This window comes from Schistocerca cancellata, chromosome 2, assembly GCF_023864275.1.
Source record: "Schistocerca cancellata isolate TAMUIC-IGC-003103 chromosome 2, iqSchCanc2.1, whole genome shotgun sequence".
NCBI classification, from domain to species: Eukaryota; Metazoa; Arthropoda; class Insecta; order Orthoptera; family Acrididae; genus Schistocerca; species Schistocerca cancellata.
Window position 1 is genome coordinate 469,186,132 of NC_064627.1, and position 22,010 is coordinate 469,208,141.

Genomic DNA, 22,010 nt, shown 5'->3' on the forward strand with positions numbered 1-22,010 from the left:
GCTAGTCAGATGATTTATTTGATAATTAAAAGTTGTGTGGCCTCATGACCACGAAACAAACAGAACTTATCCGAATCTGGTTCAAATGGCTCTGAGCACTATGGGACATCTGAGGTCATCAGTCCACTAGAACGTAGAACTACTTAAACCTAACTAACCTAAGGACATCACACTCATCCATGCCCTAGGCAGGATTCGAACCTGCGACCGTAGCGGTAGCATGGTTCCAGACTGAAGCGTCTTTAACCGCTCGGCCACAGAGGCCGGCTATCCGAATCTGCGTAAAAAATAATATGTGGGTCAACTTTTGTAAAACTCTAAACCCTCTCTCTCAAAGCCCACCCTATGGGGAGAGAGGGAGAGTTTTAGTTCTGGCGAATCAAAATTTTCGAAGTAAATAAGTATTTTTTATTTATCCATAACCATTTTCCATGCAAAAACGAGAACATGGGTTTTCTTGAATTGCAGTGCCAACTACCAAGAGACAAAACAAATGTTTAAGACAAAATGTATGTAGTTTTTTTAACGTAGAATCTGGTTATGCAATAAAAAATGGAGGTTCCCATTTGAAATTTTAAAGTTGCCTCCCACACTACCCCCAGGGCGCCGGGTTGGCGGGTTAATTTTAGCACCAACAGATGTCTCCCTCGAAAATAATCAACTTTGGATCCTATACATTTTTTTCGTGTGAAACTCAGGGTGTCCGAGAAACGTTGCGACAGATTTCGAGGGGTTGTAGAGGATACATTAAAGAACAAATCGAGAACAGGAACCCTTGTCCGCAAACGTAATCCAAAGACGCTACAGAGCGTCGAAGTTATAGGTACCGGCGCCTGCCAATAGGCCTCACCTTAGGCAGCAAACATGTGACTTTGCACACTGACGGGCTGTAGGCGGAACGTGTCACAGTGTTGTTTGTTACTCAGCGACTGATTGCCACGATCGGCAGTGTAAAAGAAGGCGTCAACTGCTGCGTATGCAGGCCTTTTCTCCCATGAATGCGATGCTCTGTTGCCTGGGTGGATGACGGCTTCGGACGTGGGTTGCCATACGCAGTTTATTTTTCTTATGGAATCCTCTAAAATCTCCAGTGTTTTTCGGTATATAGGATAAAATTAAACTGCAGATGAAGACCCATGTCCGATACCGTCATCCACTGAGGCAACAACGCATCGCAATCATCGGAGACATGGCCTGTCTACGCAGCAGCTAGCACCATCTCCTCCAATGGCGATCGTGGCAAGCAGTCGTGATCAGTGAATAACAAATAGCATTGTAAGACGTTCCGCGTACAAAGTCTCGTTTGCTGCCGAAGGGATGGCCTGGTGGCAGATGCTGACGCCGGTAAATTCGATGCTCTGTATCGTCGTTTGACGACGTTTCTGGACACTGGTTCCTATCTCGACTTGTCCCTCAAGACACTCTCTACACCCCCTGGAAATTTGTCGCAAAGTTTCTAGGGCACCCTGTATATAAATTACCGTTTCATCTGAATTATCAGCTGGGCAGTTTCTCTTCTAAACGCTGAACTTGAGTTAGTCCGGATGTCCAACGCATAGACAGTAATGATACAGATCGTTCCATAATACACTGAAGCGCCAAAGAAACTTGTATAGGCACGCGTTTTCAAATACAAAGATTTGGAAACACGCAGAATATGGCGCTGCGGTCGGTAACGCCTATATAAGACAACACGTGTCTGGCGCAGTTGTTAGACAGGTTACTGCTGCTAAAATGGCAGTTTATCAAGATTTAAGTGAGTTTGAACGTGGCGTTATAGCCGGCTCACGAGCGATGGGACACAGCATCTCCGAGGTAGCGAAGAAGTGGGGATATTCCCGTACGACCATCTCACGAGTGTACCCTGAATATCAGGAACCCGGTAAAACATCAAATCTCCCACATCACCGCGGCCGGAAAAACATCCTGCAAGAACGCGATCAATCACGACTCAAGAGAATCGTTCAACGTGACAGAAGTGCAACCCTTCCGCAGATTACAGCAGATTTCAATGCTGGGCCATCAATAAGTGTCTGCGTGCGAACCATTAAACGAAACATCGTCGACATGGGCTTTCGAAGCCGAAGGCCCACTCGTGTATCCTTGATGACTGCACGACACAAAGGTTTACGCTTTACCTGGGCCCGTCAACACCGACATTGGACTGTTGACGACTGGAAACTTGTTGCCTAATCTGACGTGTCTCGTTTCAAATTGTATCGAACAGATGAACGTGCACGGGTATGGAGACAACCTCATGAATCCATGGACCCTGCATTTCTAGATACGACTCTGACAAGTGACATGTACGTAAGCATCCTGTTTATCACCTGCATTCATCTATGTCCATTGTGCATTCCGACGGATCTGGGCAATTCCAGTAGGACAATGCGATACACTATACGTCCAAAATTACTACAGAGTGGCTCCAGGAACACTCTTATAAATTTAAACACTTCTTCTGGCCACCAAACTCCCCAGACATGAATATTATTGAGCATATCTGGGATGCCTTGCAACGTGTTCTTTAGAAGAGTATTCCATTCCCCCCCGCCCCGTACAGCCCTGCTGGATTCATTCTGTCAGTTCCCATCAGTACTACTTCAGACATTAGTCGAGTCCACGCCACGTCGTGTTGCGGCATTTCTGCGTGCTCGCGGGGGTCCTATGCGATATGAGGCAGGTGTGCCAGTTTCATTGGCTCTTCAGTGTATTTAGGATATTTTGCTTGTACCTTTCTATAGCGTCTGCGCTTAAAAGCGAGTCACTTCGTCTTACAAGAAAGCAGGATTCATAACGCTGTTCACAGTTCCATCTTATGCTTAGAAAGGTACCATTATGACTCCTTTCAAATAGCCGAAGTTGATTCGATATCTTGTAGTGTGTTAAGTATCCGTATATGCCACGTCAGGAACGTCGATGTTTCCACTGAGCGCTTTATCAACGTCTGTCTCCTCGTGGCTCATCTACGTCAGCAGACGATATCAAAATAGCGAAACGGATCCGATCTCGGAAGAAACTGGTTTGTTTTTCGGCGGTGAAAAAAGTTTTCGTCTTAAGAGCGTCGTGTGGAAGATGTGGAAGATGATAGGTGATGAGTGCGTACACCTCGTAATCGCCCGACTGGGCGAGAGTAACCTGTCCTGGCGTATGGGGCGAGCCACGCCTGACAATTATCCTCCTGTCGCGGAGAAGAGTTTAGCCCGACGGCCTCATTACTGCTTATCGGAAGAAACCGACATCTTGCTGGCTTCCTACTTACGCGTCAACGATGCAAACAAGACCTAGTACTAGTCATCAACGTTATCATCTATAACGAGCGTTTGGAAATATAATATTCAACTCACATGTTGCCAAAGGGAGCTACTAACGTATGTGACTGAAAATCTCTTCATTTTAGCAGCTGAACGTATCCGCTGGTGATATGACGCACCTTCCCCTTTAACGTAGTACACGTTAAGATGAATATATGTTACAAGTTAAAACCATGCGCCGGGCCGTGTTCCAATCTCTGATCCCTGCCTTGGGCTCTTATTTGCACAAGCCAAGCGAGCCTCACCGGCTGGTTCAAAGTAGTTCGCCATACTTCCAAATGTCGACTGAATGACTCCCATTTTGCTGCGGGAGTAACACGCCTGCAAGGGCGATGAAAATTCAGAAAAATCAGATATATACAAAGTTATTTGTAACTCATGTCCAAATTTCTATATTCGACAAACTAGTAGAAGCTTCACCACAAGATTCAGAGAGTTAACGCATGCATTTTTACAATCTGAATCTGCATGTTCCACATATAGATTCCCAATAGAGCCATTCAGCAAACAGCATAGAGCAGAACCTTCAGATACTTGAATTTGCCAACAATAGCAAATAAAAATTGACCTTCTTAAAGAAATATAAATTTTTGACAGCGCACTTATAGCATCAGACTGCCTTCTGAGTGATCAGACTGAAATGGTAAACAAATTTTTCTTACAGAGTGCCCAAGATTTACAAACGCATCACAGCGTCCATTTTGTTGATTGCGGAAGGTGCCACTCAAGTGACTTTTTGTTTGTGACTCAAAGTGATGCAGCAAGGTTTCGTCAAATACGGCGATTTGTGACAAAAAGACCTCTCGCTTCACGTCAAGCTGCTCCAAGAGCTCCGGCGAAATGGCTATTCTTCGAACGTTGTGGTATATTGTGAGCTCTCGTGGAACTGATGTGGAGTGCACCTTTGAATATCCACGTGTCTCATTGCACACCGCTTCCGATGCTCACTAATAGCTAGAAACACAACTTTCTAGTTGTGATACACCGATCCCCATAAATAATGGCATCAGCGCACTTTCACCATGTTCGGGGCAGTGGGTGTGATGGGACGTCACAAAACTGGCCAACTGTGGAGCTCAGCTTCTGTGCTGACTGCCGCTTTTAACTCTCTTTATCCATCCCCGAACACTACTATCAACTGGATCATTACCATATACTGTGCAAACTGCTTATGGATGTTCACCACGGTTTCTTTACTCGTAACCAAGAATTAAATATCAGCGCATTACGTAGACGCAATTTTAATGCCCTACCATCAGTTGAAATTTTTCTAAAGTTCGCACACATCCAAAAATAAATATTTAAGTTGAAGCGCCTAAATGGACATTTTCCTACAGACAGGGTGTTGTAAAGTCTTTGTATCAAACGTGTGACGACGATAGATCACGTCATAGCGATCAACGTTTGTTACAGACAAAATCGCTAACGCTTCCTGGCCACGCAAGATTTGTTTTTATTGAATTCGCCATCCTTGGGAGGATGAGATTTCACCGAACTAGCAGGGTCTACTTGTCAGGTGCGCTGTATCTGCATACTACCTACCCTAGTAAACTGATACCGTGATTTTCGGCTTATCTCCTAGCAGGAGGAGCAGATGACTGTATTACAGGCAACACACATTGCATACGAGCGCCGCGCTTGCCTACGCCCGACTGCCTCTCAGGGGTACAATCAATAATGAAGAAACGAAGCGTCGCCACGAAGCCTCAGAAAACATTTTGTTTCTAGTAAAAGTTGATCCCCCTGACGTGATCTGTCACCCCCAGACTTTAGATGTAAATGCTTCGTAACATCCGGTACATTATCGTCCGCAAATAAAGTTGGGTCATTACTTATTGAACGTATCATGATTAAAAAGACAAATGTAGGTGTATGATAAATATTTACTTGTGAACCAACTAGTTTTATGGTATTAAGGCCACATTCTCAGGGATACGTATTTATTTCATAACTTAATTCAAGAGATAACCAGTAGACGACCCAACACTCTCTCACCAATTGAAAAAAAAAAAAAAAAAAAAAAAAACTGTTCAACCATCAAAATGTCGGTGGTCAAGTTAAATTACAGCAGAATGCAGGAAACATCATAGCGACAAAGGAAACTATCGTCGTGACGTCATGAGGCACGCAGCGATCGCTAAGACTGCCAGTTTGACTACCGACCGCTTGACGAAAAAAAAACGGCTCCGAGCAGTGGGACTTAACTTCTGAGGTCATCAGTCACCTAGAACTTAGAACTACTTAAACCTAACTAACCTAAGGACATCACACACATCCATGCCCGAGGCAGGATTCGAACCTGCGACCGCAGGGGTCGCGCGCTTCCAGACTGTAGCGCCTATAACTGCTCGGCCACTCCGGCCGGCCGACCGCTTGACGGAAGAACATTTTTATTACAACTGTACAGAGAATGCTGGGATGTCTACTGGTTATCGCTTGAACTAACTTATGAAATAAATATGTATCCCTAAAGACGTGGCTCTGAGCCACGAAACTAGTTGGTTTATAAATAAATATTTATCATACAGCTGGAGTGGTCATTTTCATCCTGATACTATTCTACAGCTGCGGATGCCGACATACAGAATTTTCTGCATTTATTGAACGACCTTCGTAGTAGTCCCGCAGCATAGAGGGAATGTCTGTGCTGAATTAGGAAGGTCTGGAGAAGAACCAGTGACAAGATACAGCTTTGAGTCTGAGGTGAAACATGGGTGGTCGGTGAAACTGACTGCGTACAGCCTGCAAAGCATTGGGATCGCGATTGGGAACACAGTTGTACCACAGATCTGGAAGTCCCCTTCCCACCCAACCGATGATCCTATTGTATCCCTAACCCGAGTACTTGCGCAGCAGTGGTGTAGCGACTGATTTTCCATAATGTGTATGAAATGTTCCTGAGGTGTTAGTTGGCACACTGAGAGAAGCCGCCACGTGCGCTTTGGTGTTGCAGACAGCGCGATGGAGTTCCACTTCGGCGAGGGCCGCGAGTGCGTCAACTGCGGCGCCATCTCGACGCCGCTGTGGCGGCGCGACGGCACGGGCCACTACCTGTGCAACGCGTGCGGCCTCTACCACAAGATGAACGGCATGAACCGGCCTCTCATAAAGCCCTCCAAGCGCCTGGTCAGTATCTCACTTCCCGCTCACTACACAGCACCACACTACGGACAAACTGCTCTTTAAGTCCCCTTATAGAACAGTTTCTTGACTTTGACTTAAAATTGGTAGGACTGCTATAAGCCTTTACTGTAGCCTCTAATGGCCGGGATGGTTCTTTTGGAAAGGTAATTGAAAGTCCTTCTTTCCGTGCCTTCGAGCTTCTGTGGTGTGGCGAGAAATCCTATTCGCGGCCACAATCAGAATCCAATTTTTACTGAAGTGCGGCACGTGAGGAAAATTACAGCACGTTCTGCTCCACAGATTTTAACCAGATTTTAATTTGTATTGGCGGATTTCGAATAATTATCTGCACTGCCACACTACCAAGGGTTATCTAACTTGTCCACTTACTAGAGTTGACAGTGAACATGAGGAATTTAAATTTTATCCATATTGTATGGAATTGTTTGAGGTCTGCGATTGTACTATTATAAACTTATGAAACAACCATTTTCAGATTCAGTATCGTTTTTACTAGCATTTATTAGCAAGTCGCGTTTCGGCAGCACCATCAGGTGCATTACAGTTACATGCACCTTAATCTGAAGTTTGTTGACAATTGTTGTTAAGTGTGTGTTAGACCCATTTGAGTACAATGTACGCTAACAAGAAGAAGGTAGGAAAGTTATTCGTCTATGATGAATGTGAATTAGCTGTCACGTAATTGCAGTAATGTTTTTATATTTACAATGTGAAAATATATTCTTTGACGGAGAATGTGAGTTAGCTGATAGGTAATCGCAGTAATGTTTCCTTATATACAATGTGGTACATGTAGTAAAGTACTGCAGTACTTTTAAACGATATGTCATGTACAGTAAATATAGTTTTCGTTTAAAAAGTGCATCATCATTATTTTCCTCGGCCGTGGTGACCGAGCGGTTCTAGGCGCTTCAGTCCCGAATCACGCGACCGCTACGGTCGCAGGTTCGAATCCTGCCTCGGGCATGGATGTGTGTGATGTCCTTAGGTTAGTTAGGTTTAAGTAGTTCTAAGTTCTAGGGGACTGACGACCTCAGATGTTAAGTCCTATAGTGCTCAGAGCCATTAGAACCATTAGATTGAGGTTGAATGTAGGCGTAATACTACTCAGGCAGTTGTCATACGAGAACAACTCGCACAGACGTAGCATTCTCATTGAAGACGGTTAACTGAATGACCGGTCCGCACTTTCCTATATTTTCCATTTGTTTGTTGTCAACTCGAGCAAGTCGACGAATCATTAGTACGATATCGCGCATACTTGCACTATCTGCTAATACAGAAGATTCAAAGTCACTTTTAACAAAGTCATGTTTACGTGAATGGTGCATGCGGTACGTTTTGGAACAGGTCTGAGGAGAGGAAGTTGATTACCGAATAAAAAATATAGGGTTGCTAGCCTCGCTTTGACCCGCGAGACATGGTTAAACTTCTTTAAACTCCATACTCAATAATTAAACGCCCTGTCTAATTACTTTCAAGTAATCTTCCGAGATCCATCCTACCACTGGACTGAAATGTGCTCACCGCTAACAGTTCAATACACCACCTCTAACTGGCTGCTAGCAACATCCGCCAATGATCTCCAACACAACAAGACAGGAATACAATTCAAAGTCACTAAGGAAAGAAACACCAAAAAATATAACTCTAAAATTTTTATAGAAAGATAATTCTAGCACCGCCAATTAGCTGCTGACTTCGTTGTCTGATGCAGGTGCTCTGCCTAGCGACCGCGTGCACGCTCACTTTAAGTCAACACGCGCCTAAAACACCGGAGAGATCAACCCGAAATCCGCGGTTGCGCTTCGGAACTCACTTTCGGAATCTCTCAATTTTCCCTACTGAAAGAAGTAATTAGATTAATGAGGAAGAATCGCACTCTCTCAACTTCTGAAACACACTGCAAAAACACCATATCTGCAGCAGAGGGTTCAAAATGGTTCAAATGGTTCTGAGCACTATGGGACTCAACTTCTGAGGTCATTAGTCCCCTAGAACTTAGAACTAGTTAAACCTAACTAACCTAAGGACATCACAAACATCCACGCCCGAGGCAGGATTCGAACCTGCGACCGTAGCGGTCTTGCGGTTCCAGACTGCAGCGCCTTTAACCGCACGGCCACTTCGGCCGGCTGCAGCAGAGGGCACACGACTTATATACCTACACCAAACGAAGGCTGCAGGGTCACTCTTCGATTTTCTGGATTCCCGGACCCTATTACAGACAGATGCAGGTTGACGGCATTTTTGATGGACATTCACACTTCCACTAATAGGGCTACTGTAAGATTCTCCATCCTGATAGGACTTAAGTTTCTCTGTCAGAAAACAACGGCCATTAAACCATGTACGCCCCGCCCACAACCCATTTAGGATGAGTAAAGAAAGAAGGCTCATCATCTTCTGTCCAAACGAAAACCCATATCCCCTCAAATGTTAAATTGGTCGTGGCGACCAACAATGATTAACACACAAGCGGGACCAGGGAAATATTTATATTAACATTCTTGTCGAAAGCAAAATTGCGCTCCATCTACACTCTCCAGTCACATTTTAAACTGATCACCTGTCAAAAGCCTGAATAACTATCTATTGTTGCGCGTTACACTGCGAGACGTGCAGTAAAAGCGTCAGTGAGGTTCTGGAAGGTATCAACAGGGACGCGGAGACATGCTGACTTCACTGTCGCGGTAAGTAGCGCGAGGTTTCTCGGTTGAGGATCCAGGGCGCAACCAGCCCGATCGAGGTGATCCCACAGTTTCTCGACTGGATTTGTATCTGGCGAGATCTGTAACAGTGGAGTATGGCAAAGTCATCCTGTCGCTCTTCGAACCACTCACGCATTCTGCGAGTTATGTGACACACTGCATTATTCTACTGGTAGATGCCACTGTACCGATGAAAAAGAAACTGTATGTAGGGGTGAACATGGCCCCAAAGGATAGATGTATAATTGTGTCGATCCACTGTCCCTCCCAAACTGACAAGATCATTTAGGGTATGCCACGAAAACATTCTCCAGACCGTAACACTCCCATCCCCGGCCTGGACCCTTCCGAGTATTGTCGCAGCGTATTTGATTTCAGACGTTCCACGCCGTACAGGCCAACGACCACATGTGGGATGGAGCACAAAACGTGATTCACCTAAAAGAGGCCACCTGTTGCCATTCAGTGGACGTTAAGTTACACTCCTGGAAATGGAAAAAAGAACACATTGACACCGGTGTGTCAGACCCACCATACTTGCTCCGGACACTGCGAGAGGGCTGTACAAGCAATGATCACACGCACGGCACAGCGGACACACCAGGAACCGCGGTGTTGGCCGTCGAATGGCGCTAGCTGCGCAGCATTTGTGCACCGCCGCCGTCAGTGTCAGCCAGTTTGCCGTGGCATACGGAGCTCCATCGCAGTCTTTAACACTGGTAGCATGGCGCGACAGTGTGGACGTGAACCGTATGTGCAGTTGACGGACTTTGAGCGAGGGCGTATAGTGGGCATGCGGGAGGCCGGGTGGACGTACCGCCGAATTGCTCAACACGTGGGGCGTGAGGTCTCCACAGTACATCGATGTTGTCGCCAGTGGTCGGCGGAAGGTGCACGTGCCCGTCGACCTGGGACCGGACCGCAGCGACGCACGGATGCACGCCAAGACCGTAGGATCCTACGCAGTGCCGTAGGGGACCGCACCGCCACTTCCCAGCAAATTAGGGACACTGTTGCTCCTGGGGTATCGGCGAGGACCATTCGCAACCGTCTCCATGAAGCTGGGCTACGGTCCCGCACACCGTTAGGCCGTCTTCCGCTGACGCCCCAACATCGTGCAGCCCGCCTCCAGTGGTGTCGCGACAGGCGTGAATGGAGGGACGAATGGAGACGTGTCGTCTTCAGCGATGAGAGTCGCTTCTGCCTTGGTGCCAATGATGGTCGTATGCGTGTTTGGCGCCGTGCAGGTGAGCGCCACAATCAGGACTGCATACGACCGAGGCACAGAGGGCCAACACCCGGCATCATGGTGTGGGGAGCGATCTCCTACACTGGCCGTACACCACTGGTGATCGTCGAGGGGACACTGAATAGTGCACGGTACATCCAAACCGTCATCGAACCCATCGTTCTACCATTCCTAGACCGGCAAGGGAACTTGCTGTTCCAACAGGACAATGCACGTCCGCATGTATCCCGTGCCACCCAACGTGCTCTAGAAGGTGTAAGTCAACTACCCTGGCCAGCAAGATCTCCGGATCTGTCCCCCATTGAGCATGTTTGGGACTGGATGAAGCGTCGTCTCACGCGGTCTGCACGTCCAGCACGAACGCTGGTCCAACTGAGGCGCCAGGTGGAAATGGCATGGCAAGCAGTTCCACAGGACTACATCCAGCATCTCTACGATCGTCTCCATGGGAGAATAGCAGCCTGCATTGCTGCGAAAGGTGGATATACACTGTACTAGTGCGACATTGTGCATGCTCTGTTGCCTGTGTCTATGTGCCTGTGGTTCTGTCAGTGTGATCATGTGATGTGTCTGACCCCAGGAATGTGTCAATAAAGTTTCCCCTTCCTGGGACAATGAATTCACGGTGTTCTTATTTCAATTTCCAGGAGTGTATTTTAGTCGTCGGTGAACAGCAGTCAGCGTGGGTGCATGAACCAGGCACCAGCTGCGGAGGTCGATGCGCAGCAACGTTCGCTGAACGGTCGTTGAGGAGACACAGTTGGTAGCCACTTGGTTCATCTAACCGTCTGTTGCTGAACAGTTGCACGTCTATTCGCCCTTTCATATCTCCGTAGCCGTAGTTCACCTCTGTCGTCTACAGTCCGTGGTACACTACAGTTACCTCAGCACTGGCTATGGGTAGCGCCATGTTGCCGTACTAAGTATACACGACTGGCCATTAAAATTGCTACACGAAGAAATGCAGATGATAAACGGGTATTCATTGGACAAATATATTATACTAGAACTGACATGTGATTGTTTTTCACGCAATTTGGGTGCATAGATCCTGAGAAATCAGTACCCAGAACAACCACCTCTGGCCGTAAAACGGCCTTGATACGCCCGGGCATTGAGTCAAACAGAGCTTGGACGGCGTGTACAGGTACAGTTGTCCCTGCAGCTTCAACACGATACCACATCATCAAGACTAGTGACTGGCGTATTGTGACGAGTCAGTTGCTCGGCCACCATTGACCAGACGTTTTCAATTGGTGAGAGAGCTGGAGAATGTGCTGGCCAGGGCAGCAGTCGAACATTTTCTGTATCCAGAAAGGCCCGTACAGGACCTGCAACATGCGGTCATGCATTATCCTGCTGAAATGTAAGGTTTCGCACGGATCGAATGAAGGGTAGAGCCACGGGTCGTAACACATCTGAAATGTAACGTCCACTGTTCAAAGTGCCGTCAATGCGAACAAGAGGTGACCGAGACCTGCAACCAGTGGCACCCCACATCATCACGTCGGGTGATACGCCAGTATGGCGATGACGAATACACGCTTCCAATGGGCGTTCACCGCGATGTCGCCAAACACGGATGCGACCGTCTTGATGCTGTAAACAGAACCTGTATTCATTCGAAAAAATGACGTTTTGCCATTCGTGCACCCAGTTTCGTCGTTGAGAACGCCACCGCTGGCCCTCCTGTCTGTGATGCAGCGTCAAGGGTAACCGCAGCCATGGTCTCCGAGCTGATAGCCCATACTGTTGCAAACATCGTCGAACTGTTCGTACAGACGGTTGTTGTCTAGCAAACGTCCCCATCTATTGACTCCGGGATCGAGACGTGGCTGCACGATCCGTTAAAGCCATGAGTATAAGATGCCTGTCATCTCGACTGCTGGTGTTACGAGGCCGTTGGGATCCAGCACGGCGTTCCGTATTACCCTCCTGAACCCACCGATTCCATATTTTGCTAACAGTCATTGGATCTCGACCAACGCGTGCAGCAATGTCCCGATACGATAAACTGCAATCGCGATAGGCTACAATCCGACCTTTAACAAAGTCGGAAACGTGATGGTACGCATTTCTGCTGCTTACACGAGGCATCACAACAACGTTTCACCAGGCAACGGCGGTCAACTGCTGTTTGTGTATGAGAAATCGGTTGTAAACTTCCCTCATGTCAGCACGTTGTAGGTGTCGCCACCGGCGCCAGCCTTGTGTGAATGCTCTGAAAAGCTAATCATTTGCATATCAAAGCATCTTCTTCCTGTCGGTTAAATTTCGCGTCTGTAGCACGTCATCTTCGTGGTGTACCAATTTTAATGGCCAGTATTGTACTTTAAGCACGGTGGCACGCAAGCAGTTTACGAACCTAGCCGTTTCGAAAATGCCTCCACTCTTAGCCCAAAAACAAAGATCACGGCCTATTGCACGTCAGATAAAGCGCTCCGTTCTTGTCACGGTCCGTCGGCTCCCCCCGTCTGTGGCTCGAGTCCTCCCTCGCACATGGTAATGTGTGTCGTCCGAAGCGTAAGTTAGTTTAAATAGTGTGTAAGCTCAGAGACCGATGGCCTCAGTAGTTTGGTCCCATAAGACCTTACCACAAATTTCCAAAGCACTACATTTTCGCATTACGACGACTGCAGTGTTTTCCGCCCCCCCCCCCCCCCCCTCATACGCTTTATATACCCTCGACTGTTAGTGCTGCCACCTGCCTTCTGTGAGCGGCTATTGCACATTGTCGTCGAACATGAGCGGTGGCCATATTAATGTGACTGCACCATTTATAATGACCACGCCGTCGACGGGACGTTCCTTCCTTATCCCTCTGTCTTAATGACACTACCGAAAAACAGAGAACTCGTGCAATCAGGAATGGAACACATTTCGCTGAGAGCGTGGCGATGTATTTTCCGTTTGATTGTGCTGTCTAGAGAATACATTATGAATCGCAGAAGTAGGGGAATCATAAAGGATAAGCTGGAGAACAAGAATCGGACTGTGGCTGTAAACTAGCTGTCTACGACAGAAAGGCTACGACTGGAGACAGACTTTTCGGTAAACCGGTTCGCTTAACTAGTTTGCAAAATAATTGTAATGCCTTGGATATGAGACAGAATTCATTACTAATTTTTCTGAACAAGTGTTCGTGTATTAGATTCAGACACATTAATTTATCACGACACGTGTGGGGTATTGAAGATTCGTCATACATGAACACAATCCTTAAGATGATAACACTGTAAGTACTGATACTTGTATAAGCACTGCTAAATATGTTTGTTTTCTTCGTTAATTGGTGGTGTGGATTTCATTATTAGAAATAACAACTTGTTTTATTTTCATACCTCAAATACATTTCGCTGCTTCCTATTTGGTAATGTATTGTGTAGAGGATGTCCCAGAAGTAATTTTAGATATTCAGAACATGACAGGAAAGATCATTCGAAACAAAAAGTCTAGTAAAAATGAGCTCTAAAATGCATATCTTAAAAGTTATGTGCACTTGTTCTGCACTTCGATACTTTGAAACAAATCTCTGTTATTATTTTATACGGTTTGGTTTGAGAATACGGCAGCTGTTTCCATTAAATGTCTACTATTCCAAGCTCTTAGCTTTCCCTATTTTGAGAGGTAGTAGAATGGATCAAAAAAGGAAAAAGGTGCTCATAGCTCTTAAGGTATGCATTTTAGATTCCATGTTTACTAGATAATTTTTTCTTGTTTTGGTCCATGCTAATTTCTTCTAAAATATGGAAAGCAAAGAAATTGCAATAGAAAGGATTTGTTTCGCAGTAAAGAAGACGAAGAATGCTCGTAGCTCTTGTGGTAGGCATTTTAGAGTCGATGCTTACTGAATTTTTTTGCTTCGAATGATCGTTCCCGTCATACCCCTGAATATTGAGCACTCCTCCCGGGAAATCCTGTGTATTCCTCATGCTGAACGTAGCTACATCTGGCTGTAAAATATTCTGCAGTTCGCATTTCTGAGAAGTCAATAATTTCTATAGTTCTTCCGAGGGTATTAGAACTTCTAGTCTTCAACGCTCTACTGAATGTCTTTATGAGCAACAAGATAAATATAAAGTGAATGTGTACACTGAGTATTCTGGTGATTTTTCGGAGTGCTGGGGTATTCATCTTTATATTATTTTCTTATTCTTCTTCCAAACTTCATAGTTAACATATTTGACATTGTATTGTATTTGTTGTATTGTATGTTAACCGGGGGCCTAGAAACGACGGAGAGGCTCCGTCCCCGCCGCAGCCGCAGTGGTCCACAACCCCACGACGACTACCGCAGTCCACTTCATCCCTCCGCCGCCCCACACCGAACCACTCTTTCAGGGTCATTGCGCGGTTCGGACCCCGGTGCCCCACCCCCCAGGGAACGTCTCACAACAGACGAGTGTAACCCCTATGTTTACATGTTAGAGTAATGGTGGTGTACGCGTACATGGAGAACTTGTTTGCGTAGCAATCGCCGACATAGTGTAGCTGAGGCGGAATAAGGGGAACCAGCTCACATCGCCGAGGCAGATGGAAAACCACCTAAAAACCATCCACACCTTGACACAAGTCCGCCGGGTGGATTCGTGCCGGGGACCATGCGCTCCTTCCCAATCCGGAAAGCCGTGCGTTAGACCGCACAGTTATCCGGGCGGGCTATTTGATATTACTACTATAAAAGTAACTGTATAGAAAAATAGGCTTTAATTGTTTGACCACATTACAGGAACAAAAGACTTCCTAGATGAGCCGTAGAATGGACAGAATCTAGAAGAAGACCAATTGGAAGGCTGCGACCAAGATGGAGAGCCGGGGTGAAGGGTCGTGTGAACGGAAGAGGACAGCAGTGGGAGGAAATATCGATAGACTGAGGGAGAAAAGAAAAGCTTGCAATAGCCTCTGCATAACCAGAAATTATAGGAAGGAAAACATATGAATATCATCTGCAGAATGTGTTGTGAATAGAGTTAGTACACGGCCCGGGTACGTTAATGTGGCCAACGGCAATGTTCCACGTCAACATCCCGTAACCACTCACAGACGGCAGGTGGCAGAAATAGCAGTGGAGGATACATAAATGTGCCCACAAGGGCTTGGAAATTGGGTTTCGGGACAAGGGTGGAAGCATTTCAAAAACGGCTAAGTTTGTAAACTGTTCTCGTGTCGCCGAGGTTAATGGCGCTATCCAAAACTGGCGTTGAGGCAGCTGTGGTACACCGCAGGCCATTGACGACAGGAGCGAACGATGGCTGCGAAGACATAAACGAGCGAATAGACGTGCAGCTGTTGATCAACTGACCGCCCAGGTGAAGCAGGGGGCTACCGACAGTCACCTCAACGTCCATTCAGTGAATGTCGCTGAGTATGGGTCTCCACAGCAGGCGCCTGGTTCATAGACCCAAGCTGACTCATGTCCATTGGCGACGAAGGCTGGAATTAACACGCCAATACTGAACGGTACGTCCACTGAATGGCGGTAGGTGGCCTTTTCAGATGAATCACGTTTTATGCTCCATCGAAGAGATGGCCGTTGGCACGTACGGCGTGAAACGTCTGACAGCAAAAGCAAGGAAAGAAGATTGGGTTCAACATCCCGTCGACACGTAGGACAAGGATTGTCAAGGATGTGGAAGGATATCGGCAGTACCCTTTCGAAGGAACCATCCCTTCATTTGCCTGGAGCAATTTTGGCAAATCTGGATGGCCGGGCGCGGGCCTGAACCGTCATCCTCCCGAATGCGAGTACAGTGTGCTAACCACTGTGCCTCCTCGCTCACGGTCAGAAAGCGAACACCCTGGAACAATCGTCGGTAGGGTCCAGACCGGAGGCATTCCCTGGGTGATCTCGTCATTCTGGATGTCACAGTGGGTCAACACAAGTGTGCGTCTATCCTTGGGGACCATGTACATGCAGTTTTTTATTTCCTCGGCACGATGGCATCTACCAACAGGAAAATGCAACGTCTCACACAGCGCGCAGCGTACGTGCACGATTCGAAGAGCGCCAGGATGAATTTACCATATCCCCATGGTCACCAAACTCCCTGGATTTAAGCCCAGTCGAGAATCTGTGGGACCACATCGATCACGCTGTTCACACTGAGGATCCTCAACCGAGAGACATGGCGCCATTGGCCACACCACTGGATTCGGCATGCCTCCACCTGTCGCTACCTTCCAGAACCTCACTGACTCTCTCCCTGCACGACTCGCTGCGACCTGCGCTGCAAAAGAATGGCTTTCGACAGGTGGTTGCTGTGACTGGATAGTGTTGTAAAGAAGTAATAAACTGAAACGCCATGCCTCATGCTGCAGTTTGTGAACAGCAAAAATATAGTAAGCTACAAATATTTTTCTTTTCATCACTTTGTAGGGGAGGAGACAGCGAGGAAGTGTTTAGTAACGGTTTGAAATTATGTGTTAAATTTTTGGAGCGCTAGATGTTCTCATTGTCAAATACGCAATAAATTGAGTCTGGATAATTTTTGCGCCATGAGTTGTGCTGCATCAAAACATATACACAGTTTCTTAGTGAAATACTTGGCTTGTAGTGCTAAGCCTTGAAACGTTTCCGTTATGATATCCTGGATCAGGACCGAAATAAATTAGAAACATCGTTTGTATCTGTCGGGCGTGCGTGGTATGAAATCCTTTTACGTACGATATCATGTTAGCACGCTAGACGAGCGAGTTCAGTGTTCGTTACACATCGATCAAACAGCTGATCACATCTCTGTATAATCTGAAATACAAGTAGGTTTGGCCACCGTATTGCAACGGAACTCTGTCACAATGAGACAAACAAATTAGAAGTGCATATAAAATAGTTATATTTATAACTAGACGGCAGCCTAATATTTTGGTTCTGGGATTTAAACAAGTCTTCACATAATAAGTCACTTATTTTTTCTAAGATGTCAACACACACCACATTATAATGACAGGTAATAAGTTTACAACAAAATGAACATAAAATCTGGTAAAACTGACTGAGAAACTGCTCTAACACAATGAGCACGAATTCGCCTAAAATATTGAAACAGAAAGCTCTCTAGAAGTTCAGTTTAACCAATAATGTCCCGCAAAAACTGTGGGAAGGTACCTCATTTATGTGAAAGACTGCTTGGGAAACGCTAGAAACTTTCCTAATTTGTGCTGCTCGCAAATGTAAAGTAAACGAGTCCAACGAGACACGCTAAACAGTGTGACTGATCAAGAAACATAGTTTGCGGAGCGAATCCCGCAAATTATGAGTTGCTCAGAAAACGGAAAGCGCTAACGCGAAATGCGGCACTTAACTCCAAACTCGGTAAAAGTGCGCCAGATCACGCCGTTCGCCTCCGGATAGAGGTCGCGCCAACAAGTGCGTTCCACTTGGCGCCAGCACCAGAAGTCTGTCTCCTTCCTCGCCAGGACCGCAAGTGTCCGAAATTATAATCCTCTAAACGCAAGTCCCTACTTTTTTAGAAAAATCCGCGTGGAAGGCATGATTCAATCCTACTCAGTGCTACTGACCACCGAGATGTTGCTTGTATTGTATTGTATTGTATGTTAACTGGGGACCTAGAAACGACGGAGAGGCTTCGTCCCCGCCGCAGCCGCAGTGGTCCACAACCCCTCGACGACTACCGCAGTCCACTTCACCCTTCCGCCGCCCCACACCGAACCCAGGAATATTGTGTGGTTCGGCCCCCGGTGGACACCCCAGGGAAAACCTTACACGAGACGAGTGTAACTCCTATGTTTGCGTGGTAGAGTAATGGTGGTGTACGCGTACGTGGAGAACTTGTTTGCGCAGCAATCGCCGACATAGTGTAGCTGAGGCGGAATAAGGGGAGCCAGCCCGCATTCACCGAGGCAGATGGAAAACCGCCTAAAAGCCATCCACAGGCTGGCCGGTTCACCGGACTTCTACTCAAGTCCACCGGGCGGATTCGTGCCGGGGACCAGGCGCTCCTTCCCACTCCGGAAAGCCGTGCGTTAGACCGATCGGCTAACCGGGCGGGTAGAGATGTTGCTTTATTTACGTGAATATAGGGGAACCCCGTAGAAATTTTCCACTCTTGGTTTACAGAACGCTTCGTAACATGCAAGACACTGGTATAAGCTGCTAGCCATGTTATGATCATTGATTGATCTCTTCGCTCCGACGCACAGTGGCGAGTAAGAAGCATTTTATTGGAGAAGAAAATCTGGAGTGTAAGGCTGTGAATTTTGTTGCGATGATCGAGCAGAGCCGCGGCGGCCCATTCTTAGATCTGCGTACAGAGAGGTGAATTCGTCACACTCATTGAAACACTAGGGCATGCACTGGCTTTGCGGCAGACGGCCTTCAAAGGAGAAAACCGCGTTTGCCAACAAAGTGCCGAGCAGGGGCTTAGCGCCACCGACTTTCGCAAACTGCAGTGCCCTGGGGACCCACGGCCATTCTCTAGAACAGTGGTTTTAAACTGGGGCCTGCGGGCCACATGTCGCCCAAATCTTCTTGCAGCCGACGCTTCTCAGTGCATATTATGCATCTAGTAACTAATAGCCGAATCCCAAAACGTCAAGTAACGTTAAGAGCTTCTTTAGAGTGTAGTTTTCCAGGTCAGTAACAAACAAAAATACTTACACAGACAGTAATATTTTAATATGTGCCCTGTTTTGATTGCTGCTAGCGAATTCGGCCGTGAGCTAAGTGAAGTTGGCCGTTTACCTCAGGGTCGGAGGGGTTAGAGGATGTGATAGGGAGAAAGTCTTATTGCTTTTTTTTCTTCCAGTATTGACAACACACTGGCATGCGCGACTCGAACCGATCAGCTGCTGTCGTATAAATTTTTCACGCAGAAGTAACATGGATTCGTGAATGGGCATTTAGAGAGAGGATAATCAAATGCAAGGAATATGAAAGTAAATGGAGACTGTTGTAATAAAACACAATGAGTTGAAGAAAAATGATTGGAAACATTTAGCATACATTTGTGACCGTGTCTTATATTGCGTATAGTATTTAAATTTACGTTCAATTACTGTTATTAAACAATCAGTCACCCTCTCACACAGACAACGTAACAAAACTTCATCAGGTAATTGCAGTGTCACAACTTTGGGGTCGCAGAAGGCGGCAGCATTCTGAAAGGGAGTCATGTTCCAAACAGTGCCGATTTTTAACTATAGGTATTTCGAGGCCGCTGGCCATATTTTGCGCTCTTGCAATAGCTAGTCTATTGGGGACTTATAACATACTGATTTATTCTTGTGGTGTGCTTCGTCTAATGTAATTAAATGGAATGCTGTTTTTATTGTAACATACGCGTATCGCTTCTTTTTATTTGGGAAGTGCCTTCGGTGGCTATTTGTGGTCTTATTAGCGCATATACGCCACTATGAAGATGTACTTAGTTTGCGTACCCAGTATGTACAATTTTCGGCGTTTCACGAACAAATTTCGACTTAGCACCTACTTCCGCTGTTCATTGTCGCTTAAATATTATGTTGCTCACCCATTAGTAACTATATCAGTGCATACGGGGCTCGTGGTGTCATCGCAGGTTGTCAGTACTGGCCCATGAACAAAAACGTTTTACGGCCACTGCTCTAGAATCTCTGTGACTTGACCTCCTGTGGTCAAGTCCGATCACGGGACAAACACTTGGGTCCGCTCGTTTCTAACAAGAAAATGTGAATCTTTCTTCCTGAGTACTCTCCCAGTAATAGCCAAGGAATTAGCAGAAAAATAACCAAATAAAACATTTGAACATATGATGTCTGCAACTGGGAAAGTGCGCAGGTTTAGCCATTTAGTAATACAGACGCTTGACTTTTAGATCCCTCTGCTGAGATTTTCTTAAGCTCTTCACTGGTATCCGTGGATGGCTATCTAGGGATACCAGTGAAATATTGAAGAAGATACCGGAAGAGGGTTATAAACGTCGAGCATTAAGGAAGTTACACGAGGAGTGCGACGCAGCCTAAAGAGGCTCTGACATGCTCAGTATTTATTTCGTTGTCAATATATTGGGCGAAACTGCGAGGCCAAGAACAGCACAATACTACTGCAGTAGCAAACATTTCAGCGCTCGAGGATTTAACATGGCATGTATTGTGATCGCAGTTGCTACGTGCAAAAAAAGAAAAGAAAGCAAGAGATAACGATGACAGTCGAAAAAAAGACGTGGTAAGCTCTCTGCAACCGACATCCTAAATAGAGACGTTGCAGTAAAGTCAAATGACTATCGGAATTTTTTTAAGGATGAACCAGAAACCTTTCAACGAACTGGTGAACTTCGTTACAACTTACGTACACAGAAAAGATATTGTTCACATGTTCGTCAAAGTTCACTTGCCACTGTGCTGCAGCCGATCTATAAACTTGAAAAGGCTAAGATACAATACAGTAGAGGATGGTAGATAATGCCATTACGTACTTCTGCAGTAAACAATTCAAGCTTCTGACATGAACAAGTAATCAGTTGCCATGTTACGTACCCGCACTAACACAATATTGGCGAATGTTTCTAGAGCTAATTATTAAGTAATCCAACTTGGTACTCACCTGAATGCATTTCTTCACACGCTTCCTGATGTGTACGTGTTCATATAGCGTCGCTGTGTCAGTTGTTTGCATGTCCGCATATCACGAAGTTCCGGCAGGAACAGCCGTGTACTATGCGATATCATTCTTAGGCGGTACAATATATTGCTCTGTATACTGAAAGAGCGTCGATAATTTTAAATTTCTACAATCTCCTTCAGTGTAATGCGCAGTAGTAAGCAAAATGGTTCAAATGGCTCTGAGCACTATGGGACTCAACTGCTGTGATCATAAGTCCCCTAGAACTTAGAACTACTTAAACCTAACTAACCTAAAGACAGCACACAACACCCAGCCATCACGAGGCAGAGAAAATCCCTGACCCCGCCGGGAATCGAACCCGGGAACCCGGGCGTGGGAAGCGAGAACGCTACCGCACGGCCACGAGATGCGGGCGCAGTAGTAAGCATTGCGCAGTAAATATTGACTGTGTGAGTGCCCCTTAACGAATCAGAAAATTTTACCCCGAAAGACAACGGCCACGTAAGCCTTCAGACCTAATTGTCTGCTAATGGCTCGCAGCGTTCATCGGGAAGGGTACAGAAAATGAATGCCCGGTAGGTGCAGAAATCAGCCTTCTATGGGATGTATGTATTACACTTCACAAAAATGGACATCTTCGACATTCAAGGAGCATTCAAAACAAACCATTAACTTGGACCATGAACACCGAAGGAAAAATGGCGCGCCACAGTGATCACATAGGTTCGCATCACCGAGATCGAAGGCGAACTACTTGGGAGTTACAAACCGAGCGGGGCGTTTAGCTAAGCATCCAATCTTACAGAATGCATATAGAGTCATATTGGTGTAACGGAGTGGTGAGAGTTGACGGAATGTGATGGCATGCAATCGAATGCGAAACAGTCTGTTGTGGAGCTTATAGAGAAACAGGCTATCCTTGAAGCTGTAGGGGCAGATAGTGCGATAAAATGTTCCTTAGACACAGAAAAACAAACTTCCTTGCAAGATCACGCACATCAGAGAGAAGGTAGGAGGCAGAGCAGCTCCAA

General features: G+C 46.3%; 1 protein-coding gene across 1 annotated transcript in view; it reads left to right on the forward strand.

Annotated features, from left to right (window-relative positions):
• The window catches only part of LOC126155223 (GATA-binding factor A-like), an 84,246-nt gene that overhangs the window by 32,667 nt on the left and 29,569 nt on the right, over positions 1-22,010 (forward strand). Inside the window, exon 4 of the mRNA XM_049916215.1 lies at positions 6,268-6,440. Within this exon, the coding sequence (XP_049772172.1) occupies positions 6,268-6,440 (173 nt within the window). The remainder of the gene's footprint in view (positions 1-6,267; positions 6,441-22,010) is intronic.